The sequence below is a fragment of the Pezoporus occidentalis genome, unplaced genomic scaffold (assembly GCF_034315485.1).
Source record: "Pezoporus occidentalis ecotype Australia unplaced genomic scaffold, CSIRO_AGI_Poc_V1 ctg123, whole genome shotgun sequence".
Classification (NCBI taxonomy): domain Eukaryota; kingdom Metazoa; phylum Chordata; class Aves; order Psittaciformes; family Psittacidae; genus Pezoporus; species Pezoporus occidentalis.
Genome location: NW_026913027.1, coordinates 68,767 through 95,367, shown reverse-complemented (window position 1 = coordinate 95,367; position 26,601 = coordinate 68,767). Strand labels below are relative to the sequence as shown.

General features: G+C 44.5%; 1 protein-coding gene across 1 annotated transcript; it reads right to left on the bottom strand.

The window, feature by feature from the left end:
- Window positions 1–2,408: 2,408 nt before the first annotated feature.
- Window positions 2,409–26,601, bottom strand: LOC134157941 (synaptotagmin-like protein 2). Its single transcript, XM_062607416.1, has 16 exons — window positions 26,467–26,601; window positions 24,085–24,236; window positions 19,260–19,350; window positions 17,660–17,753; window positions 17,411–17,504; window positions 15,699–16,817; window positions 14,317–14,415; window positions 12,261–12,352; window positions 11,700–11,801; window positions 9,346–9,515; window positions 8,436–8,538; window positions 7,636–7,797; window positions 6,820–6,898; window positions 6,319–6,418; window positions 5,240–5,445; window positions 2,409–3,784 (listed from the first exon to the last, which is right to left on the bottom strand). The coding sequence occupies exons 1-16, from the start codon at window positions 26,565–26,567 to the stop codon at window positions 3,639–3,641; spliced, it is 2,910 nt and encodes a 969-aa protein (XP_062463400.1). The 5' UTR covers window positions 26,568–26,601; the 3' UTR covers window positions 2,409–3,638.

Genomic DNA, 26,601 nt, shown 5'->3' with positions numbered 1-26,601 from the left:
ACAGCCAACTAAAACAAGCAGTCTAACCTGGTGCTGAATATGTTCCCTCTTACTTGTTAGGTACTGAAGTGTGTTTATTCATTGAGTTTTTGATACACCAGTCTATTCAATACATTTTTTTGACTTAACAAGCCTGCAAAAACATGGCATTTCTTACTTCAACAGATGATGTTACTATATGTGTTTATTTAGCCAGTGTGATATGCTCCCTGAATCTTTATAGTACTTCAATTTTATTCCTGTCTTGGTGAAGGATAAATGTGAGTAAATATTTAGTAATAGATAATTAATTCAAACAGTTCTTTTCCAACCCCTTCAAGACACTCATTCACTGGAAGTTGTTCAAGATTCAGGATTCTTTATCTTCTTTAGTTAGCTAGTAAACTATTTTCAAAAGCTTGATACCTGCAATATAAACAGTTTTGAATGGACATCAGCCACATTATATTTGACTGATGGGGTAGAAATACTCTTGCTTTCTCCCTTTTTTTGCTTAGAAGATTCCCAAGAAAACATTATATAAATAAGGCAATAAACTCAAAGGAAGCACATTGACTCTCCAGTGCAAGACACTCAGGGGAAGCAGTTACCCACCTCTATTGCAGATACTGAGCTTTGCATTTTATATTAAGAGGCTAGTGCCTGAGGGTCCCGGCCTGTAATATGGCATTTCACATTGCTCAGTCCCTGAGGTCACTGATGTACTCAGCCAGAGCTCAGTGACCACAGTCAGCTCCCACTGTGTCACTGCCAATTGCATGCTTGTATTCAGGAAAATGAGAGACACAAACCACATTTACTATACGCATGGAGTATTTCCTTAACCCATTCCACGATGAACTAGCAAATACAGTTAGAGAACTTGCCATCTGTTTTCTTTTTTCTTTACCAGTTACTACCCAACTCATGTTATCATCTATATATGCCTACAGGCCAGAGTCTGTTACATGTGCCATTCACAGAAAACAAATGTCAACATCATAAGCTACATAGAAACAGGCAGTTAACCTTATTCTCTCAAGTTCTTCCATTCCTCCATATGACACTGACAATAAAAGTGCCTCTTTCTGATAAAGTGCTTTCTGTGCAGTAAATGAAACAGAAACAGCATAGCACATTTTACTACCTCAGATACAGCTGTGTTACAAAGGCACGCGTGGTTTGGCAGCGTAATCTTTTACTCTGATACAGTATTAAATGGCAAAAAAAGCTTCTTAACTTAATTAGGGCTTAATTTAAATAAACAAGCCACCCAAAGATTAACCAAAAATCCTCAATGGAATCTGAACGCAAAAATAATCTGCTCGCAAAGTCCTGGGCCAAGTTCATAAAAGCAACTGCGCTGGGATGAAACTGGTTCACTGACCCCCTTATTGGCACCCCATAGAAAAAGATGTCAATTTTCTAAAACACCAACAAAATCATTTCTAGCTCCATTAACACAAACAGCAGTTTTGGCATTGTCACAACCACATATGCCAATACTGCAGGAGAGGAGAAAAGGAGGCGGCAGGATGAATCCATTTCTGTGATGGAAAGGAGTCAGCTGAACCCTCCAGGAAGAGACCTGGACCTACCCGAGCCAAAGGCAACTGATTTCACAGCAACAGCAGAAATCCCCCCAGCAGAACCCTACAGGATAGGGAAGCACTCAGGGTGAGAGCAGCAGTCCTGGGGAAAACCTCACTGCAACAAACCACAGCTCCGAAGAGAGGGGCTCCTTGTAGCCTGTCACTTAACATGTGTGCATCAATATTCACATGTTCAGCACCTAAACAGGTGATGATAGTAACCTAAAAACTCTAATCCTAGGCACAATATTGTTATTTTATCACACAAGGGTAAAAAATGACCAAACGGTGGTGAACAAAACATGCCAGGCTGGAGCCCATGCAAAGTATCTCTGGGCTGACATGCTATACATATATATCAAGTCCTTCAACAGACAGTCATTATTCTGCTGCTCTACAGACACTCTCTTAGTGATTTCAGTACAACTGGTACACATTTCCAAGTATTACCTTTCTCCCATTGCAAATCCATCTTCTTTCCTTATTTAGTCCCATGAAAGCTGCTGATTATCTCCCAAACATCATCAGGAAAAGGTCTGTTATTTTAAATGTACATTTTTCCATTCATTTCTTTACAACCATCTTTGCTAAGCTGAAAATTTACACTGAACTTGAGTTAAATAAAATCAATACATCAAAGAAGAACATGAGAATATCCACAGAGCTAAAATCTAGGGTAGGATAGCAACAGAAAATATTTCTTCATGACATTTCACTTGCCCTTGGGTGCAAATGGTTCATTTGGACAAGACAAAACTTAACAGTTCTTTTGCTTGCTTTCTTGTTACTCAGACCATGATGAAAATAGGTACAAGGAGACCAAGTGATGACTAAAGAAAAAACATTCTATTTAATCACAATATGTACATCCAAAATAGAAATTACAAAGCTGAATTTCAAAATGCATTCACAACACCACTCTGCCACGGTCAATGTGCCAAATGCGAAGTTCTTGTGAGCCACTGGCAAAAAGGAAATTCCAGCCACAGACAACTTGTCAACAGGCATCAGGTGAAAGGAAAGCCAGAAGGGCAGCAGCGTGTGCAGGGGCAGGAGAGCAGCTCACGCAACTGGAGCTCTGCAGCCACCCCTCACATTCATTCACTCCCTACTCACCTCTCCCACTGGCTCCCAACATCTCCCATGTTCCAGTGTGGTTTTGACCTTTCTTTCCTGACCTGTTGAGCCAGGTTAACATTAGACTGTTTCCTATATGATTTCATATTGTTTTGCACACAAGGCATTTCAAAGGTGAGATTACGCCCATTAGCAGTGTAACCATATTTTACATTTGGGCAAGCATTTTAGTTTATATTGCACTGAAACTGTCCTTTCATAGAGAAACTTGCCTGAGGTCACTGAGGAAGCCAGTGGGAAAACAGCCCCTGGCTGCAAAATCCCACTAACTGCAGGATCACCACTTCTCTCTTTCATATTAAAGTAGAAAGAAATTAATATATTGAATCCCTCATTGTTACCCTCCTCAGGTTGCTTCATTTTCTGCTTCAAATAGTCCGCTCTTTCTTTATGTTCACCTTGGATCTCAATTTTTCCTCACGTTAGAGACATGTTATCACGAGCAACAAATGCTAAACTCCTGTTCTCAGACTGTGCTGCTGGTGACTTGGAGCAATTCTACATCAAGTACAAAGCGTACCACTTCCAGGGGAATATGAATAATACCATGCTGCTGCTTTAGCACAACTACATCGCTGCACAGAAAAAAAACGGCACAAGAAACAGTAAAAAAGAAAAAATCCGTATCTCCTTTTCCTTCTGCCATTGTTCCCAGAGCTTAATGGAATTCAAATATACTGAATATAAGTGATTAAATAAAAAGGCAAATGAAATTTCTTCTTGGTCAAAATCAAGTATAGCATCAGTCTGGTATCTTCCATGTCCTCTGTTAGTGAATTAATACTTAACATTTAACATTTTCAAAGTGCTGTCCATCAATTGCCTTATAACCTGACACTTGCCAGGCCTATGGATGGCTCCATCACCTTGGTGCAGGAACTTTCCAAATGCTAATGAACACATTCAGCCTTTCTATGGCACAAATGCAGGTTATTTTAGTTTCTTCCTCCCTGCCAGGGAGCGCAGTGGCAGCAATCCCTCAATCCATTCATTGGCAGCCAACATCATCTCCTGCCAAAAGGCCACCTCCTCTTGCGTGGAGTCCATCCAGTCCACACAGATGCCATAGCTCAAACCTGAAAAGAACAAGAAAACTACAACGTTGGGAATGCAAAAATACTCAGTGGGATGGAACTGTTGCAGGTCATGTCTGAATATAAATGGTGCTGACTTCTCCTCAGCAAGTTGCACCTTAACCACCTCCTGCTCTTCCTACTGAAGACCTCCATCTTACATCAGAGTTCAGAATGAAGGCAATGCAAAAACCACAGAATGCAAGAGCCCTGAACATCACCTGCCAAGGAAAATAATGGGATCAAGCCTTTCTGCCTCTTTCAGAATGGTAAAGAAGTTCTAAGAGATTTGGGTCTTCCTTCATCCTTTTGGAAACCCTTAAGGGTTTCCCTTAATCCTGTAAGGGAAAGGATTTTCTTGTGGACAAGGTGGAGTATTTGTCAACATTCTCTTGCTCTACATTTTATTTACACAGGAATCAAGCATATGATGGCGGAAAAGTGTGTACATCAATTCCAAGTTGATTATTCAACCAGATTTTCATGTGCCAACTACTTGTCAATGAGATAAAGGTCTGTTCTTGCAGTTGGTATTTTTATATCTTGCTTATGTGCTTAGTTTTGTTGTCCCTTCCCACTAGGTAGTTAGTTCTCAACCCTCCTGGTGAGAGAGACTGAAAACAAAACACAAGCAAATCCAATATACATAAGTGCACCTGCAAGGCAGACCTTCCAGCTGTTATAAGCCTTTTCCCAATACCCTCAAGGAACACTTATCCTTTATTACAACATTCTAAAATCTTCTCTTTGCCTCTCATCTCTCAGAGAACCCTCTTGCTTAACAATCAGTGGTTTAGAAAGCCTTAGATATCCCACTTATAAAAATACAAATATGAAACTCATGTCATCAGCTCCCAGAGACAGTGATATCTCCCACTGGAGGAAAAGGCACCTCGGCTGAGGTCTTTCAGCACTACATTGTCTAAACAGAAGCAAAACATAAACCCAACAGTAACACCTCACTCTACACCCAGACAACGCCATTATTCCAATCCAGGATTTCATTCCAGCTGATGTACTCTCAGTACTGATTACCTATTAGATCAACTAGCATAGCCTGCCTTGTTTTCCAAACATGTTACCAAATCATTTCAGGGAGGAGGTGATGTGGACAGAGTCACCAGGTGGTGCTGTCCCACATGGCATTCAAGTTCCTATCTGAGCAGCAATATAATGTTGCTTTGTAACTCGGCCTGTTTTCCTGTGACAGCAGTCTGATGGACCCAAAGAAGATTCTTGAGCTTTGCTAGACCTTAGAGCTGATGTTGGCAGAAGAGGTGGGAACAGAGGGTTGCTATCATGGTAGCAGGGCCCCCTCCATCCAAGACACAGTACAAGTACCAAGACTCCTCATTCCTGGTTTCTCCCCAACAGGAAAACGCTCTGCATCTTCCCATTATATCTTGCAGTTCAGCAATATGGTAACGGTATTCATTTAGTGTAAAGAAAATCACTTACCTGTCCCAAGGCCCAGCCTGATTCCTCCAAGGAAATGGTTGGTAAGTTTTTCATGATCCCACACAGTCAATTCAACACAAGCATCCTTCAGATCCTCTGTATGAAAGCCATCATATACAATCGTGTGATTGAAAACAGGGTTTGTGTCTCTTTTTATGACTCGGGTCTTTTGGTAACTCTTCTTACTGGTGTCTGGAAGCACATAGCTTTGAGAGGAGAAAAAATACAGCATGTAATACTGAGTTTCACCTGAGATTTGAATTGTTCCTGAAAAATTCCTTGGTCTGAACAAGCCTCAGTTCTGAAGAAAGGAGGATTTCGATCTCAACCTAAGAAATCACTGTGGATTTAACAGAAAAATGTTCATAATTCCTGGGTGAAACCTTTTCTTTTTCTTTTTAAAATTTCATTTTAAAAGCAAACATTTTCAGAAAAGAGGGTGCTTGCTTTAAAATTCCTGCTTTTGGCAATTTCTTTTTTCTTGCAACCCAACATTTAACATTAAAAAATGGACATTACTTTCACAAATTTCTATTTTCATATATTTCCACTGCTTAGATGCCAAAGGGGGCATTTCAAAATGGTCAGTTGGGCTTCTGGAGCAGCAAACCTTTTACCAGGAGAAATCTGTAAGGATTTTCTGGAATATTCGCAGCACCTTCTCCCATTTAAGAGCAAGAACTGACATTGCAGGCTCCAGAAAACTGCATATACTAAATTCTGGAGAAGATCAAAGCGGGATGCAACCATCTGTACGTCAGTTCCATCAAGCCCCTAACAATTTCCCAAACCTTTCATGCAACCTCATATCAAAATTTCATTCCCACTTACTCTTCTTACTCAGAGGTTATTGAGGCGAACCACTGGGTGAGCCACAGACAGTAACTGACCAAGAACTTTATCAGGATTTTCCTAATTTGGCCACAAGTGAATAACAAGGGCAATTCTCTCCTAAAAAGCCCAATGCAACATGAAAGCTTTACAGTATGGAGACACAGCAAGGTGAGCCTGAGAGATGGGAAGAAAGCACACTACTCTGTGACCCAGGACCAAAGCCAACACCGTGCTTGTGCACTTACCATTTCACAAAGGAGTCAACTCCAGAAGGACGCAACTGCAGCAGGTCCTTGACATCTTTGACCCAGATGTGAACCTCACCAGAGGGAGGATTCTTGGGACCTGCCATTTAGGAGAAGAGAACAACTGTCATGCCAGTTATCCAACAATAACTAGCAAAATGACAGGCTTCCTCCCCAGGACCTGAGGGAACAGCAACATGACTTTCCTGTGTACTCACTCCCTCGTGAGCTCTCTGTACCCTTGCCAAAACACTATTACCCTTGCAGCTGCAGAGGGCTCCTGAAAATGTGCTGCTGCTGCTTTGAAACAGGAAAGGAGAAGGAACTGTAGGGAAAACCCAGTCTTGTGCCACCCCACAGTGAGAGGGGTTGTGTGTTGCCCACAGTACTCATAACACCTGAAGAGTTTGGATTTGTTGAGCCCTCCTCTCTTCCCCCCAGCACAATCCTAATAAATCCATACGTGAAGATCAGATGTAGGCTGCAGCCTACACACTTTACCTAGGCTTCCTGGGGGGACGTACTTAATAGACAGACTCATCACTCCTCGATGATCCACACCGTTAACAGCAGAAAGGCTCTGAAACAGAAAGAGTTATGATTGACTAGGCAAGAGATTGTGTAAACATAGCAAGGTAAACAGCTTTTGAGTTCAATGGAGGGGCACAAAGGGACAAACTCCGATTTTCCATGGCTGAAGCAGCCTGTTCTCAGAGCAGCTCCTTTCTTTGTATCTTTGTTCTCAAAGTTGGTCCCTCAGAATCAAAAGCCTGAGGATTCAGAGCAAGGCTGCCCTTTCAGACATGTCCAACCGGACATAATTAAACATCCTAGTTCTGAAAGACAAATGTCCTTTATTTTCTGAAAAGGGATCTCAAATCAGACTTGTGAACCCAGAAGGATGTGGGAAGCTGTGCAGGCTTGACAAAACCTGGCACCTGAATATTTACCTCTCAAGACATGTTCAACTGCCTCACCTATTGCTCTGCTGTCTGTTTTAAAGGGACGGTCTTTATGTGAGGAGAGAGAGAGGCAAAGTCACGTCAGAGTTTCTGCTGATTAGTGTCAGATCACATTTATGAAAGTGTCCCTACAGATCAGTCACCAAAGGAGACCTGAGAAGGCCTGTCTGTGTTCAGAGCACTGAATTCTGCACTATAGTGTCCAGGGCTTCTTATACTGTGCTCCCCTAGGTATAACCCCCTTGGCCTGCTTCACCACACCTGAAGACCTCAGAGGAGTCAGGAAGAACTTCGGCCACTCCTAAAGGCTGCAGGGTTGGGCTAGGAAGCAGGACTGCAGTTGAGACACACTTACTCGTGGCTTCAGGGGGTACCAGTTGAGTTTCCTGTTGCTCCAGTCCCAGCTGGCCAAGTCTATTTCAATTTCTCCCAAAAAACTGTTACGTCCCAGTGGATCATTGTGCCAAACGGAGAGGTTTAATTTTTGGATCAGCAATACCATTTTCTCTATTTTATACTGGAAGAAGAAAGAGAAGTCAGGTTGTTCAATTTTTTCTTCCTTTCTCCCCCACTTCTCTCCAACTGGAAATTACTCAAAAGCTTGTATAAGCTCTGAGACACTCAAACCCACTCCACACATGCCCTAACAGATTGGCCTCATTCTGAACATCTCTCTTTTGTCCTGCAGCAATACTACTGCCCTGACAGAGCTCTTCTGCTGAGCACAGGGAAACCTGCTCCATTCATCACAGGGCAAAGCCAATATTCTTTCAAGAATTACTAATAGAGGCCTGGGCACTGTTAAATAATCCTCTAGGCTTTGATGAGTAAGATCACATAATGAAGACCTTCCTCACTAGTCCATGCCTCTTGACTGCATGCCAGGGAAAGGAAGAATACCCCTTGCTCTGGCTGAAGGCAGCACAGGCTGCAGGTCCCTATCTCATCCAAAGACCACTGTGCAGTTTTGACAGAGAAATTTTGGGTGCCACACACATGGGTGCAGAGAAACATTAACATCTCTACCCTCACAAACCAAAGTGCAGCGTTGGCAGGAGACAGGTGAAGAAGCCTGGCCAAGGTGACAGGACCTTTCAAGACCTGACCTGGTACAGGTGCCTGCTACAACACAGGTTTCTAGAGCATTGTTCTTACCCGTAACACCTCGTTATAAATGGGATTCACAGTCCTCTTCTTCACTGAAGTTTTCCTCTTACCCATTCTAGCTTTGTCTGGGAGCAGGTAAGTTTTAACATACCTAGAAAAGAAAGCAAACCCCAGTTGGGTATCATTCCACATTGCCAAGTATTAATCAGTGGACAACCCTTGTGAATGGTGACATGGAAACAAAAGTCCCGGGTTGACTCTTTGAGGGCAAAAATAATTAAGAGACCTGCTAGGATGTTAACTTGGCTTGCATGTGAAGTTATAAATATCACTGAAGATGGGTAGATGTCACCAACATTCAGAACAGGCAGCTCTCTAAGCAATATAGAAAGCCAGCAAGGCCATATATCCATTTTTTGAAATGCCCATAACTATAGCACCTCTGTGCATTCAAAATCAGGGTGAAATTATAGAGGAGGAAAGGGATGGACTGTCTTTAAGTCTCTCTCTCAGGGTTCAAATCCAAGCTCCTTTTCATCATCTTTTAAACTAGAGATCACTAATCTCTGTACAAATACCACTGTGCCCCTAACAGCACTTCTTTATGGACTTTATTTTCATATAGACATGTGTCTGCATCGCCAGTTACTGCCAAAGCGTATTTACCATGGGGAGATCAAGGTTCACGTGGATACAGAGTGAATGTACTCCAGTCATAAAAGGAACTGGCTTTGTAGTGATCAAAACTTTGTCAATCCGTCCATATTTAAGTCTGGCAACATATTTACTGATGCAAATCTATCCAAAACCTCAGCTAGGGAAGTTCCAGCAGTAAGCATGCACCAGAAGTCTGAAGAAAGTAACCGTGACATTTAAAAAGAGAAAACAAAACAAAGAAGTCCTTCAGAACACAAATATCAGCAACATAGAAGTCAGAAGGCACCAAAGCATCACTCACGGGTCAGATCTGCCTTTCTTCTCATCCACAACAGCCAAGTCCTTGCACTGGGACACATGAACCTGGAACTCCCGGTTCTTCTCATCGTAGTCCAGAGCAAACTCCACGGTACCTTGGGCATCCACGCTCCCAAAATCACCACTGTAGACACTGAGCACACTGCCACTCACCTGCCAGGTGGAAGAGCAAGGTCAGTGGCACCGAGACAGGCAGGCTCCCGACTTGGTTTTTGATCAAGACAATAGTCTGAAAAGGGCATTCCCAGGGAAATAACCTGCAGCTTGTGTCCTCATGTACTGCTGTGCCCTTGACACAGAAACTGCCCTCATGTGCAGCTGTGCTCAAACAAGCAAGGACTAGGGAACCCAGATAGGGTCTCACAAATTAAGGACGTGCTACCCTAGACCAGGATTTAAAAACATTATTCTCCTGAAAACTCAAGAAATGCGTATTTTTCACCCCTAAATCCAAAACTTTGGGGAACAGAGCCAAATGTTACTGAGGAGGCTACACAAATCTCTTCCCTTTCCTCATGCTTGCAGTACAAACAGCTGGTCTCCTGGACCCAGCATCATAACTAAGAAATATATCACGAGAACCTGAACTATCTGGACATGAACTTATTCTTTACTGTAGATATAGCCACACAATTGTCAATCAACTTTTAAAATAGCTTAGTAAGAACCATATCAGACTAGAAATGTAGGAAAAACTATTACTACCTTGTTGCTTGATCACAGTGCGCATGGAGCTGTACAAAACAGAAACAGATATAGCCTCTGTCCTACCAGAGATGGCTTGTGTGCCACAAAGGCACAGGAAAGCAAAGCCTCTGCAGGTACAAATCAGGAGTTAGGCATCCAAGAGTCACTTGCTTTCCCAGAACAAACTGCATTTGCCCGTATGGTTTGGGCTTCTTTTTCATGGCTTTGTTGTTCACTGGTACAAAGCGATGAAGCAGAAACAAAACACAGCTCAAGAAAGACAAAATACTTTTCTACTGCACCAATCACTCATGATTCCTGATGGGATAACATAAAAGCTAACACCATTTACAAAGCAAATAATTCACCGTCTTGGCACCATTCTGGGCTCCAGTCATAGAACCACAGAACCACCTAGGTTGGGAAAGATCTATAAGATCATCAAGCCTAACCCTTACTCCAGGACCACCAAGCCCACCAATAAACCATGTCAATAAGTGCAAAGTGATCTCCCCTCATGGCTGCCCCTCATGATCTCCAGTCACAGTCACCCCTCACCTGCCCCCCCATAGTGGCCCCATACCATACAGCTGCCACCCCTGCCCCTCATGGCCACCCCTCATCTCCCTTCAAGATCTCCCCTCATGGCCCATGGCCACCCCTACTCTCCCCTCACAACCTCCTCTCACCCCTGATGACCATTTATCAAGAAACTTTCCTAGTTATTATCCCAATTCTCCCTGTCTCCCCCTACTTCCTTTGGTTCTGTATTTCATTCTATTATAACCTACAAGAACCTGCTATGTATCTCCTCTCAGTCCTTGGAGCTGCATTTACTATCCCACCAGGATACTCACCCCAGCAGAGAATCCTGGATGAGCTTTTCAACAACACATGTGACTTAGACACAATAGGCTCATTTTAGCTACCAGACCCTCAAGACTAGGAGGAGGACTCATGTGGCCCAGAGTTCAAGGTTTTTTTTTAACATACATTGATGATATCTCCCTAGTAGCTTCACTTCACATATATTCTTTAAATCTCACACGTACACCTCAGAGATACCTGTAATAACACAGCAAATTCAAGCAGTTTTAAGGAGCCCCCTCCCAAACACTGTCTCTAAGGAATCTTTAAAAAATACTCAACTAAACACTCTTTCCATCTTCCTTTAGAAGTTGAAGCTCTAAATCACACTGTTCCTGTCCAGCTCTGAGTTCCCTTGAATATGCTGACAAAAGTGAAGGATGAGCTTGCAGAGGGCACTTGTCTGCAGTCCCAGATCTTTCAGAGCTGGACCACAAACATGTCACTTAATAGCTGTGTGCTTCATGTCCCCACTTAAAAAAAGCCCCCCTGGCCCATCTCTGCACATTGCCAGGCTTCAGAGCATCTGCAGCTCAGAGTGGGGGCTGTCGCTTACTGTGAACTTGTCCAGCAATGACTCAGTGGGTCTGATTTCAGATGGTACCTGGAGACACTCCTTTAACACAAGTAAGTAATTAACCATCACCATTCTTTTAATAATGTACCATGCAGAAACTAACAGGATACTCTGGAGGCCACATCACCAGTATCAGCCTAAATGCAGCGTCACCGCGTCCAACGGAGAACCCCTACCTAAGCAAGATGCACAAGTTGAACACCTACCGAGGAGACAGATGCCATGTCGGAGGAGTGGCTGCCAACGCTCGGCGTCTTTTTGTGCTTGTTAAACTGGAAGCTGATTTCTGAAGCCGTGTCTGATTCCGTCTGCTCAGGAAATAACAAGCATCTTTCAGCTCTGCTGTACAAGCACTTTGCAAGGCTACAGAGAAAAACCAATAGCTCAGCAGAGTCCCGTTAAGCAGCGATTAGGTGAGGAGAGTGGAGGAGAGCGCAGGGAGTCTCCCCAGAGGCATTCCCTCCGACTGGCAGTGAACGTCATCATTAACTGCCTCCAAACAGAGCTGCATGCAACTGCCTGAGCTCCTGGGAAGGGCATGAAATAGTTTGAGACAGAGGGAAACACTAAACTCCTCCAGGACAGAAGGGCTGGTCTGGGTTATTTGGGGCTTTCTTCTTAATGTTTTCCTCGTTTATTTATGACATAACCAAGGCATGCTCTAAAGCTAGTACCGTCCCTGCCCAGAAGAAGCATTCTAATGAAATTCATGGCTATTCAGGGGATGCTGTGAACATTATTCCAGCCATTTCTGGCATCTAGCCTACCTCAGACAACAGGAGAGGAGAGGATCTGCTCAGCTCTTTGACTCTTTCAGGTTCAAGAAACTGATGGGGTATCAAATGAGGTTTATTGTAGGCTATAGGAACAAACAAAAAAAGGCATCAAGATATCTTGTCAGAGTCAGGAAAATATAACAAAGCCACATTTTGTCTAAGGGCATCAGAAAGGAGGAAAAGCTTGTGGGAGGCACTGGAGTACCACCTACTTGCCCCGTCTGTCGTCCACCACTGATGCTGACCCCCCCAGGGACAAAATCTGCTAGCTGACATCATAAAGCTGCTTTCAATGTGGTTTTGTTCAGGGTGCGGGAGGCTGCAAACTCCCTCTAGTGGCTAATTTCATCCACTTATTAGCCTAAGGATGTGTATCTGCATCACTTCGAGTAGACTTAATTTAGACTAAAGCCATACAGGCCTGCCTCATGTTAAAGGAACCAAACATGCTCACATTTTCATCTCATAGTACATTGCTCTGTACAAAAGAGCTGTAAAATACTTTCACCTACATTTTCACCATTGCATACACTTCCAATCATTCTGCTAGACAAAGAGGTGGAAAATAGCCAGATATCTAAAAGAGTCAGAAAGTTTCATATCAACTTAGAAATATGGTTACTGGACTGCTTAAATGTCTAAATAAAACCTATTTGCTCTATCTTTATCTTTTCTCAATAACTCACTTGAAGATGCCTATCTCCATCCAAGAAGAACTTGGTTTTAGAAGACACATGTGCATACACATGTGTGCACACGCACACACTTGTTTAGCATGTTAGTCATGATGCTAAATTCTTGGATGCTCAAAATGCCCAAGAGCTTCTTTGATTATTATTTATTCATTTTCCTTTTATATGATTTGCTTTTTATATAATTTACCATTCATTTGATATTTACTATTTCTGTTTCCAAACATGAGCAAAGCATTAGCTCTCGCCCTCTGCTCAGACTACCTGGTATACTGCAAACAAGTAATGAAGTTTGTGGCTTTAAGTAAGCTTTCATAAGGGGAGGTTAAAATCTTGGCTGGCTCTATGAAGACCATGCCAGGTCCCACATGCATTGCCGTTCACTGAAGCTTCAAGCCACCACGCTGCATAACATGTTGTTGTGCCATACGATGGGACATGCACTTGGCATAAGGCCACCAGACAGGGTGGCCACAGTCACCAGGCAATGCTGCATGTCCCACCTGCAGACTGCCTTCTACATGGCCCTCAGGGGCTCAGGGCTTACTTAAATGGGCTTGATCATTTCCTGCAAGCAGCCCTTCCTCAGGAATTGCCTTCCCGCTCTTCTCACCTCAGTTCTGGCCACTTTGCTTTTAGGCAAGCTCTTGGCTGTCCTCTTGGGCTTGCTAGCTTTCACCTTTAGGGAACTGCTGTTGTCTTTCTTGGCCACAGAGGCTGCTGCTGCCTTCTTCAGGCCCCCTTCCTTGGCTACAGCTTTCTTGAGCTTTTTGGTGGCACAGGCGGGTTTCTTGGCCATGGGCTCCTTCAGATTTGCTGCTGCTCTCTTGGTTGCCTCTCCTTAGCTTCTCTTGGAGAAGCTGACACCACAAAGCATGTCCCAGCTGGTAGCTGGGGAGATCAGTCCGGTATACAGCGTGTGCCCTGGTGAGGTGACAGGCCCCAGCTGGGCACTGCAAGCCTGGTGAGTGTGCAACCAGAGCCTGCAGCACAACTCACATGCTGGACCTGAGGTCTGGCACCTCTGATTAACCAATCACTGCACAGGCTGCCATGCAGCTCCCACAATATCTGGTGGGGGAAGAGGAGAAACTAGTATAAGCTTCCAACCCTTTGAAGCCCTTGTGTTTTTTGCTGAAGACCCTGATGACATACCATCAATCTAGCTGCAATTTCCTGGCTCTGAATTAAATTTTAGGCACTATAAGCCTCTAATTTGATGATGAAACAATATGTCATTTTCCTTGCCTGGTACATGCACTGAAGCACCAGGGATGCAGAACTCAAGCATAATATATAACCTTCAGGGAATGTAAACCAAAAAGGAGAAAGAAAGAAAGAAAGATGTTACTCACTCTCTGTGGTTGTGTAAATGTTCACCATGCTCTTTGCAAGGTTAATGCTGTTTGCCCGGGCCAGGGCCTGAGCAGCAGGAGAATGATCCCCATCTTCCTCTGGAATACAGGAAAAGCCAAATCAAGATCGTAAGTAAACAAACATGAATAGGCAGTGTGTCAACAAGCCTGTGTGTCTCTCCTGGTCTTTGTTCCCTCTGCAGTTACATTACAAAGGGCTGCTCTCAAATTATCAGTGTGCTTCAATGTCTCTCCCTGAGAAAAACTCTTCATGCTATGGTGGGAAATGTGAACACTGGATCAACCAGTCCCTAAAACAGACCAGCACTTGCAAAGAGCTTCCAGTGAAACACAGCAATCTGCTAATACCATTCTGAAATGAATATAGTAATAAGGTAAAAAAACTGAGAAATACAAGAATGACCTGGTATATAAAGGAAACGTTTGCATTTACCTGAAGTGCAACTCAGGATTTTCATAGAAATGTTATATGAGGTAGGAAATAAGCCAAGAAATACCACAGTTAAAAATCAGATGAGTCTATGGAAAACCCTCTCAAACAGGTCTTACCCAGGTACATGAAGACAGGAATTTTGGAAAAAAGAGATAAGAAGATCTCTCTTCCTAGGTCTTTGCTTGGCAGAGAGCAGAGCTGTGGGCAATCAGAGCCCACATGTAAAATGAACTGCAATTAACAGTAACTTTTGCTCAGTAACTGTGCCACTACAAAAGTCCATCAAACCCAGAGGAACAGGTTGATAAAGTAGCAATACTATTGACACCATCATGGAGAGAACCTGGTATCAGGACCCAGAAAGATCAGACTCTGTACACTTTGGCTGCAGTTTAATATATAAATTCACTTGTGCATTCTCAAAAGACCCAAAATATCATTTAAGCACTGACAGCCAGCAGCTGTATCAAGGCAGCCTAACAGCAGTGTAACACATTTGCTTTTTATTTCATCTGCTTGTGTCAAACCTTCCTCTACCACCATAAAGAATTCCTCCAGACCCCCACTGGAACAAACCAGTCTTCCCAGTGTGAAATAAAAGAAGTTCCAGTGACCTGTTGTGGGTAGTTTTAAAAGAAAAGGAGGGCTGTCCAAGCTGAGGTGCTTGCAGGGAAGGCAGGAGGGCTGGCAGTGTGGCAGAAGGCAACAGAACATGGCATTGCCTCCTTTTATACTCACACAGCACTACACAAGATTCATTTCCAGAGCTGTTTGCTAAACACACTCCACACATGCTAACTCTGCATGCACTGCAACGTAGAATAAATGGACAAATGATGACAATGTGCAAGATGTAGAAGGGTTAGGGAAGAAAGCAGGCTTGGGGATGACTACTGGGGTTTCAGGGTGAAGTTACAGCCCTCAGTACCTGAGTAAACAGCCGAGTCCGTCCCCTGAACAGCTTCTCTCTCTCCAGCTGGCTCGCCGGGGGTTGGCTTGTCTGAAGACTCACAGGTTTTTCCTTCAGGCAGCTCTCCATTTACTTCCATGTTGCCATGAGTGCCCAAATCAGATCTTCCCTCTTTCTCATCATCGTTCTCACTATCTGTAAGCGCAGGCTCAATCAGTATTTGTACCCTGCTCGCCAGTGAATTCACTGTGTACTTGGGCTCTTCTGTCGCGATAAACTCTGTAGGCGGCTCTGGCTCAAACGTGCTGCCAGACACTTCTTTGGTAGGAGACTCGATTTTGACGGAAGGCGCTCGCACAGGCAATCTGGATTTCTTGGAGCAGCGCTGTGCTGCCTTCTCATCCTCTGGCATCAGCAGCTTCCCATTGCTTTCACTCAGCGAGTTATTTCTTGTACCCAGGCCACCTTTGCTCTTGGCATACGTGGATCTAGGAACGATGGAAACTGAGCCCTTCCTTGCAGGGGCTACATAGCTTGGCTCTTCCTCACTAGAAGACAAGGTAATTGTCCTCTTGTGGGGGGTTCTTGTTTTGGGGAAGATGCCAGGTTTTTCTTCGCTGTTGTGGCCTTGCCCAGACTGCACAGAGAGCGAGCGGCAGAGCTTGAACTGCCGGCCATCTGCCTCCCCCCAGCGTGGGTCTGCCAGCACGCTGCCTGCTGCCCCAGAGTCTGCTCCCTTCTCCCAGAAGTTCTTCAAGTTCTTGAAGTGCTCACGATTGAGGCCAATATCCTCCTCTTTATTACTCATCGAGGAGATTGTATAGTTCACGCCTTGCTTCACAGCCGGGCTGCTTTCCCCCTCTGCAGCCGGGGGTTTGGGGCTTGCCAGCAGCTCTCTCTTTGGGAGGCTGTTCTCTGTTGCACCCACATTATTCACAAAGTTCTCGGGTCTGGGGAAAGTTCTGCTTGGTTTCCTCCTAACCGGTAACTTGCTGGGAGCGTAAGTTTCTTCAGGTGGAGTTTTTGGCCCCACTGTGGTGCCAGTAGCCCCAGCAACAGCTTCTCCTCCAGCCATGCTGCTGAGCTGATGCACAGCATCCTCTGAAAGCTTGGTGGGCAATGGAGATACTCCATGACCTACGAGAACAACAAATGCTCACAACCTCCCCATCGCATCACATCATATCTCTCTGGAAGGTCTGGGCTGCTGCTTCTCAAAGGGAAGCCAGAGGGAGTTTTCAGAAACCATCAATATGTTCCTAATTCTTCCCCATTTTGAGACTCTACAAGCCCTGAAAACCCCAGCCCTTCCCCCTGAAAAAGGCCATGGGAAAAAAATCCATTGAGCTCTAAACTGTTGCTGTGAGTTGGAGATGAGTTTGCAGCTTTGCTTTCAGTTTGACAGCTTTCCCACTGGCTATTTGCTGTGTACCAAAAATACACTATACATTCATGGAAGGAAAGAGAAGTAACTTGGATCTCTGGATTAGAGTTGTGAGCCAAGGACACAGCTTTAAACCTACTGAGAGCCAGAAGAAGTTTCAGTCATTGGATCTTTTTCTCTTTGTCCCTGCTGCCTGCTCATTCAAATGTTGGCAGCCCACTCTCACATGACAAGATAAGAAATACTCTTTGTTACTCATCTGTACACACAAAAAACCCCATCTTGTATCTTGGTGTTTGATGCTGAATAACAAAACCATCAATGGCTCACTGAACAAAACCCTTACCTTTTCTAAACAAATACAAACTGTTTGTTGAAGCCACAAATGGACTCGTTCCAGCGTCACTCTCTGAGGAAGAGACGTCATGTATACTGGATCTCTGAACAGAAAACAAACCCTATCAGAGTATGTAAACTGGCAAGACTGGACAAATGGACACCAGTGCAGGCAGTCTGTGGAGCCCCCACAAGTACGTACAGACTGCAAAGGTCTAGGAATAATGAAATAGAACCACGGTGGCTGCGCCTATATTACCTTCTGCGATGCAGACAGCGGGAAAGGAAATCGTGGCTTTGGTTTTGGCAAGACTTTATGCTCCTCTGCAATATCAAGAGCAGGTGTGCTGGGTCTGTGGGAGAGGAGAAACGGCTGAACAAGGAGACCAGTGGTAGTGATGTGCCTTGTAGGGTGATCTGCAAGTCTTCAACATCATCTCAGTTTTGTTTAGCTACTTTGCCACTTTTACCTGACTCAGCCCAATATAAGGCTTCCCAGAACTGGTGCCTTCATCTATTTTCTCTGTTACTGCTTGGAAGGACTGGGAAACATTAAATGGCCTGAACCTGGAGAAAGGATGAGTCTGCAATCAGTGCAGAACTTGGCCAAAAAAAAAAACAAAAAACCACCCAAAAAACAATGGTGGCAACTTCTAGGTTTATTCAGACTTTCCCTTTCTGGGAGAAAACAGTAGGGAGAAACAGAGGAAGCAGCAGTGCCAGAAGATCCCAAGAACCATGCAGGCGGGAGATGCATTTCCATACTATGGTCCAGGAAGGAACAGGCCACACCTCCCACACACCTCCCAGCTCAGGCTAAAGGCATAACCAGACTGAGGATGGATTTAGAAACTACAGGATAGTACAGGATATACACCTTCATGCTCGGAATGTAAGTTAATTATTAACTGCCTATTAAATAAATGCAAGAAACACCTATCACAGGCAGTTTACTTAACTGTTTCTACCACCTTTGGGAGTGTCTAGTGGTGGCTGCTCTCCAAGCTGCTGAGATTTCATATGGGAATGTTTTGTGCTTGGGGTCAGATGCAAAAAAACAAAGCAAGTTGCTCAGGATATAATCAAGCCCCCCAAAAAAACATTAGGACCACTGCTCTGTCAGTAAAGCAGGAACATCTTGGGCTTGTTGACTCTTGACCCTTCATTAAGCAACACCCAGTGATCAGCTGCAAGTGGTCTAGAAATGTGGTCAAGGCCTATATTTAATATTTAACTGGAGCAATTACGACCTGTGAAGAATGATTCCTAATTCTACTGACAAAAAAATGCAAATGAGATGGGAGCAACAATACATGAGTATGTGAATATTGTAATGGCTTCTCCACAGTCCAAGAATATTGAGTGAGGTCACGGATTTACTTGTTGGGGTGCTTTTAGTGGGTTTCTGCTCAGTAAGCACAACATAAAAAACTATTGAGACTTGGTGGGGAGTGCTGAGCACTGGACACAGAGATTGGCACCAGCAGGAAATGAGCAGTTTCCTCAAACAATTCATTTTGTTAGTGTTGCTCCATGGCAAAAATTAAACAAATAAAACCATAATTACTTTGAGAAACTAACCAGAATATCCTGACATTAGAGACAGCTTCCACTTTACTGACTCCTTATCGAATCATGCAGGAAAAGACTTTTCTGGGATAAGCACATTAGTACTTAGTTATTAGGGGAGGACTGGTATTCTGACAATTCCTGGAAAAAGGGTTTAAAAATATACTATATAACCTATTACTTATATAGCCTTGGGAACTCAATGAAAGACCAGGATTTAACGGGTAGCATTCAATTTTCATAAGAAGTAAGGGCAGCAGTCAGAGCATTGCATGAGCAGCAGTGGTTACCTCTCCTCTCCTGCACCAGCAGTGTGCTCAGGGAAGGAAGGACTTGGAGCAGCTTTGCTTTCCAGACCTGTCCGGATGTGCTCGTTCTCATCTGTAATGTAACAGAGACAACTGAGAAATGACATTACATTAAACTTGTTAATGATTTAAGCTAAATAAAACTAGTAATGGTGTCCTGGTGTGCAGCATCACCCACAAACCCCACACAGCAAAGGCACCTCCAGACGCCACAGGTCCAAGAGGCCGCAGCGAGCTGCCCAGCACCTGACACACACCAGGAGCTGCCCCATCCCTGGAAACCCTCCCAGGACACTGCTGGGGCTGTCAATACAGTTAATCCGTTCCAGGATTTAAATTCAGCCATTTCCTGTTTTGACTCAAGTCATCTGATCTTGGCAAACAAAGGAGAGGCCAACACAGTTAATGAGGAGATCCCAGTTATTTTTACTGGCACAAGGCTCAGCTATGTCTTCTAAGCTCTCAAAGACCCTGAAGAAAAAAAACAATAGAAGATGGTAACCTTTACAGCAGCCTGCCAGGGAATAAAGCTGCATTACTCATTTTGCTGGCAAACAGGCTTTCTAGCTACTGCAGAACCAAAGGGATTAAACTTTCAAATAGCAATGAAAAACTAAACTTGGTCTCTTCAACAAGACCTGCACATATTTATTCACATGCAGCCAGGTCTGTTTTAAGGAGTGAATCTGCCTGTTACAAAACTCGACAAATCTCTTTAGGATACATTTCATTACAGAATACAGCAGAATCGGGGGCTCAAAGGATTCAGATATGACATAAAATAATATAGTCTTGCTTGTTATCTGGTTAGGAAACTGATCTAAGCCCAAGAGCAGACATATGGAGAGGCTGTGCTACTAGTGTCACACTGATGCTGCCCATGTGGTGCCATCCAGTGACAGTAGTCAGGTAACAGGGGTATCTGAAGGTGGAGCTTCATTCCCCCATGCCTATGCATCTCTATGGAGAAACAGTGGAGGCTGCAGTCCCAGCTCTTCCTCCCTGCCCAGTGCCTGGACCTACAGTGCAGAGGACAATGGCAGGCATTGCTCGGTGCTGTCTACATTAGGACCATGTGTCTGGCACATACATGAGAGGGAGCTGGGTGGCCCTGTGGTTTCTGCAAGTTGGAGAGTCACTCCTGCTGGAAGGCAGGGTCTGGTGGTGTAAGAATGAGCCAGGTTTAGAGAGTATGTCTCAGAGAGACTGTGTTTTGCCCTTGTAAACAGTGATGTGCAGAAAGCATCACTGAACATCATTCTGGGAGAGACAAGCTGTGGTATAGCTGGTGGTACATGCAGGCCACATCACACACCGGCATGGGAAGGCGTACTGAGGAGAGTTTATTTATACAGTGAGCCATGTCCTCCTCTTCTGCTCCAGACCCGAGGGAGGGAGATGCCTCTGGAAGTAGAGGAACCAAACACAACTCCCACGTTTCCCCTCTGCCTGTCGCGGTTGAAGAGACCTTGACAACCAAAGACTGCATTCATTTCTCACCTCCCTTCCAAAGGCATTGTGTCATATTTGCTTTTCACTGACACTTCCCCCTCAGACAGAGCTCCCCCCTCCTTGCTGGCAGAGCCAGGAGGAGGTGTTTGCTTCCTCCCATTCAAATCACAGCCCTTCAAAATGGCTCAGCCACTGACACAGCTATACCTGACTTCTATAACCACAAGCAAATAGGTTATTAGCACGTTATAATCCATCAAGACAAGCAAAATGCCTTTGCTAACTTTAGGATGAGACAGAATAAGAAACAAATTAAGATAGAAATTAGTAGTGGCCTGACCAGTTTAACTTGTCCATAAATATGTTTATATACATATATATACAGCCACTCCTGCTTTAATACTTTAGCTGCTTTACTAATTTCTTATCACTCTAAGATGAAGACACTCAACACCTGGGCTATCCGTGCCATCAGGACTGACTTGCCTCGGTGGGTGGATAAAATGGTCTCACTCCTAGATAATTTATAGCTCTCATCCATCGCACACAAGCTAAAAGAGAAGTTATCACTGAATTCATCCATCTCTGCTGCTGCAGTTTAAATATGTATCTCTCTATATATACTGTTTTATATTACTGCCAATTACTAATATTTTCTACTATAATCAATACCAACTGTGAAGACCCTTAGGGATCCACGTAATCCTCCCTTCTGGAGGTTGAAACCCTCCTCCAGAAAAGGTCACTGGGCATTTCCACCCCTCCTCTGCCCATTTACCATGCTAAGGGAATGCCAACAACTATCTCAGCAGGGCTTTTCCATGCAGGAATTTTCTCATTTCACTCCCTAACACAGCCATCAAAGACCTAAATGAGGATTAACAGCTGGAGTCATGAGCATGTTACACTGATGTGGCTAAATGAACACTCACCCCTTTGTCACCTTGAAAGCCAACAGAAAGTGAACAACTCTGATCTTTCCACAAGAAGAATAAAAGGTGTGAAGATGGCAAGCAAAGGCCCCTATCTCATCTACTGAAGATTGAACCATGAGCTGCACAGCCAAATGGTTTAAAGGGGCCTTGTCCTTGCTCCCAGATGGTCAAAGTGCTGCTCTGACCAGTGCAATGCTCTTGCTGACAAGTCAGTGACAGCAGTGCTTGCCCTCATGTGTAATGGGATGCAATCTATATGTTAATCTTATGTTTATATGTTATATGTTATGTCACTGCAGGAGCTGAGCATACAACAAGCAACAGCAAGGTGAAAATAAAAGCTGCAGATTCTTGATCCTCAAGCAGTGCTGTAGAATGGCAGCATACCTATACTTTATATAATGGCAGCATACCTGTACCAAAATAAGTCCGAAAATAGACAAAGAGAAAGAAAGGGAAGAAACAAAGTTGAAAAATAAAAGTAGAGAGCTAAATCTAAATCTAATTACTACAGTAATTTAGTAACATTTGCTTCTTCCTTCTTAAAACAGTATTAGTCAACTAATGCACATGCAAAGACATGCATATTACTGCTATATTAAAGTGATTATTTTAGATGATAACCTGAGACCACACCTCATACGTGCACATCAGCACTGAAGGTTAAACCGAAACCCAACAGCACTTCAAATTTTGCTTTCCTGAAATGTGCAGCAAGATAAGGGGGCTGATGGCTCTGGCAAAGCAAAAGGCAGATGAATCCAACTCGCTGCTGGTCACTTGCTGAGCTGCAAATGATGGCACATTAGTCTGACTCTTCATGCAAAGAGGGTGCAAGCACAGATGCACACCCTCAAAAAGCAGAACATGCTCTGCAGAACTGGCCAAGGCCACTGTGTCGAGCTAGAAAAGGTTTTATATGTTTTAGGATTCTGGAGGGATGATAAAATAGTAAATTTAATGACATCATGAATGCTTAATACCAAGGATAAAAGCAACTTCATATGAAATATGATGGGCCAGTTCTGCATCAGAGGCTCCAATGAATCTGTTCCAAGTTATGAGAGCTGTCAGGAATATGTAAAAAGCAAACAGACAATGAGGCTACCGGTGAAGTCCCTAACCAGTGCTTAGCTCTGAGAATGTGTCTAAGTGAAGCTAAGAGGGCTATACTAAAGCCAGGCAATTAACATCAGAGACATATCCTGGCCAACGAGACCCACTACACAAAGGAGTGATGGGCAGCTGGGCCCAGGAAAGAGGGCTGAACTGTGCTCGTGGAGATGACATTTGAGTTTTGGACAGATGGAAGATAACCCTTTACCTAACAGCAGCCTTCACTGCAAAAGAAGAGAGTCCAATTATAGGGTCCTTGTATTAGGGACTGTGGTAGACTTTGCTCAGAGCTATCAAGGCCGTGGCTTCCCCAGAGCAGCAGTAGCCATTAACTTACCAGCCAAGTCTGGGTCTCTGCGATTACCCACCCTGACAAACTACTAAGGAGATGGTGTGAGAGTAGGCTCTGTGGAGTCAGCTGGTCTGTCTTCATGTTAAGGACTGGATGGAATCATCCCCAGTTCTGCTCTGCACAAATGTTCAGCACAAAGTGCCAGCTCTAGGCTGGACTCAAAGCACAGTCCTGCTCTTTTCACATGGGACTGATCTCTTCCCTGCCCTGAGCTGACAAATGTGATTTGATCTGTTTTATATACCATGAGAGTTCATCTGCATGTCAAAACAACACAAAATACATCTGCTTCAAATTAGCACATGGTCCCAAATATGCCCTTGCTATGGCACAACAGCCTGGGTACCATTCAGACTTGTCTGAAAAGCCCTTTCTACTTTGAAAACCACATTGTGCCTTGGACATATGCCCCTGTAAAAAGCTAGGCATGGATGCTCTCAAGTGGGCAAATATTTGCCAGAAGAGAGGCACCCCCCCTTTTTGCAGAGATGTGACTGACCCCACCACCCTGGAAGCTGTGAGAGCAGCTGCCTGGATGGCTTTGTCAGACCTCCCCAGGAGCTGCGGTGAGGAGTGTGTTTGACCCACACATATCAGTTTGATGCCAGGAATTGTTCTGTATCACCCCTTTCCCTTTTTGCTTCTGTGTCAAGAAATGATACCAAAGACCTCTGACAAACAAACATTTTGGAAGAAAGAAGCTCAAGTGCTGCATGTAGCTGGTAAACAGCTTTTGCCTTGGTGATCTGGCAAGCTGTAATTTTTAGCTTGGGACCTGATTTTGACAATTAGGTATTTTTTTTCTAGTACTGAAAGCTTTGCTGAGAATCCCCTTATCACAACACAAAGACTGGTCTTCAGTAAGATCTGAGTACAGGGAGACCCCCATAACTTGAACACTTTTTTCTGGTCCATCAGTTTGTTTTCTTAAGATGCACACAAATATACTTACTTTCTAGTTTGCCCTTTTTCCTTCTAATCGATGCCCGAAGCAGATCTGGTCCCTCTAAGTCTTCCTGGAACCGTTTTGCCTTCACTTCGGAAAACCATTCACCTGTCACAAACTTCTTCTTCTTTTCATCCTTGATGGAGCCTTGTATCCGCCTGAAAGTCAATGAGAACATTACACACCAAAAAGGTTTCGACTTCCCCTGAGCTACCTTCGTAACAGTGGTCTCTACAGTTCACCTGTCTGATACTGTGAAGGATTCGGAGATTATTCTCTGCAATCACAAGGGACAGACCAGCATTAAACCAGAACCTGATTTATTCTTTATCTGAAATGGAGGCAGAACCTTGTAAACACAGGCTTTCACCTCTTCCATGTTTTACAAATCCAAATCAGTCACCTGGCAAGAAGATGCATCCATTTGCTTTGCAGCCCTGAGGGTTTGGGAAGGGGTGGGTCTGTTTGCAGGTCTTGCACTTCGTTTTATTACTCTCTTTATAAGCAGCAAAGCCTTTTGGATCAAATCTGACAGAAACCATGGAAATAAATCATGTTATTTAGGGGAGCAACCTGTGCCTGCAGCGTGCTCCCCGGACACTGCTCAATTTCAGCACTCAAACAGTTAGCTCTCCTTCCTGAGCACAGCTCCTACTGTAACTGGCTCTGGCACACCTAGGGCTGGTTTTTGGCACCTAAACCCCTCAGAGCTCTGTTTGCTACCCTGTACTTTTAACCCTCCTCCAGTTATTCTGTTTTCACACCACAGCTTGCTGAATTAGCTGCCTTTCAGTGGGTGCTGCCTCCCACAGCTCACCACCATTCAGGGTCCCTGTGAGACCTGAGAGGCCAAAGGAAACTCCTACCTCGGTCCAATCCTCAGTATGAAGAGGAGGCAAACCTCAGATAACCAAAGAGCCATGAAGTGTCATGTTTGGCTGCCTAAAGACTAGAAGGGAGCAGGTATGGAATAATCATGCCCAAGGCTCTGCAGACACTGCTGGGGGGCCCCGCAGCACTGACAGCCAGGGAGCTGCACATCTCCCACCCAGATCTAGGCTTCACCTGCCCCTGTGAGGGTCTGAAGGTGCCAGGCCAGAGGAGATGTACAAAGCTGTTTTCATCTTGCTGACACCGGATCAGCGCAATGTGACTTCATTTCGCCCAGCAGGCAGGCTGTATTGGGGCCAAACAGGCCCACACTTGCACCAAAGGTCTTACTGCATATAGCCACACTGGCAGCAAGGAGCACTTGGCGCCACCCTTGTCAGGATCTCCCTCACTGTGCTTCCAACTGAAAGTGCAACAGCTTCCAAAGAGAAGCAAAACAAACCTGAAATCATCCAAACACTCTTTTCCCCAAAGCCTCACTGCAGAGCAGAGACTATAGTGCATTTCAGAAAAAGAAAAAATGAGGAAAAACTAAGAGAAAGCCTTGGTTCAATTCAGAGCAGACGTAGGAGCATGCAGACACACACACCTCAAGCCCAAGCCTCATGCATGCCACCCCCAGTTCTGTTTCTCAGCACAGGCCAGGGCACACAGGGTCAATGGAGCTGGCTGCAAAGGCACCCACTCCCCCTTTGAGCCATCTCTTCTACATGGGGTTTACTCTTTTCTGGCTGAACAGCAAGTCAAAGACTCACATCCTTAACAGAGGTAAACTGGCACAGTATCATCCACCCTCATTGAGCTACTCAATTCTTGCCGTGGAGAATCTGGTGCCAGCTTCCGGAGCCTGGTGCATACTGTCAACCCAGATGGTCTAATGGCTGGCATTTAAAAACTGACAGCAGCAACAAGCAATCCCAGTCAACCAGACCTATGCTCCAGCATGGCCAGTGGCAAGTGAGCTGAACTGGCTCTGAAACACCTCCTGCAACCTTTGGCAGATCATGTAGCCTCTCAGTGCCTTCCTCTGCCTGCACAATGGATGCTGCATACACAACCGACCTCAAAGAGCACCAGAGGGACACAAAGCAGAGATGGGGATGTAGTCTTATTTTAAAGCACTCTGTGGGATTCTGTGCTACTGACTGAGGAAAATGAGATAGCAGCACCTTCCCTGCTTGGACCTCTGACAATGAGAAATCAGCACCTTCCTCCCCACGGCAGGAAAGGGATGATCCCCCTTAAGGGCTACTGATTAACTCAAAGGACAGTACAGTCTTGCAGAGGAAGGTCAGCAGCAAGAGCAGGATGGCTGAGAAAGCAGGAGATGCAATTAAAAGATCCATCAGGATCTGAGCAAGAAGGGACAGCACTTGTGCACCTGTATCTCTCCTTGCTGCACACACACATACACACACAAAACACCTCTCTAAAAGAGGTAAAAAATAATGCCCCCAGGAGAAGCTCACATCCTGCTGTTACTGCATGCTCTCTCACCTGATGCGATCCCCATCTTTCTTCTTCAGCTCTGCATCTCTCTGCAAAACCTTCATCAGTTTCTCATACTCCTCTTCAGTCAGGAAGCTCAAGTCCAACATCTTCCCTGCAATCTTCTTCACTTCTTCAGACAGC

Excerpts from the sequence above, each read along its gene's own strand:
- LOC134157941 (XM_062607416.1), bottom strand. The coding sequence starts at position 26,567 with ATGTTGGACTTGAGCTTCCTGACTGAAGAGGAGTATGAGAAACTGATG. Across the intron at positions 12,353-14,316 it reads CATTTACACAACCACAGAGA|CCTACAATAAACCTCATTTG; the intron begins GTGAGTAACATC and ends TTGTTCCTATAG. Across the intron at positions 7,798-8,435 it reads TTTATAACGAGGTGTTACGG|TATAAAATAGAGAAAATGGT; the intron begins GTAAGAACAATG and ends TTCTTCTTCCAG.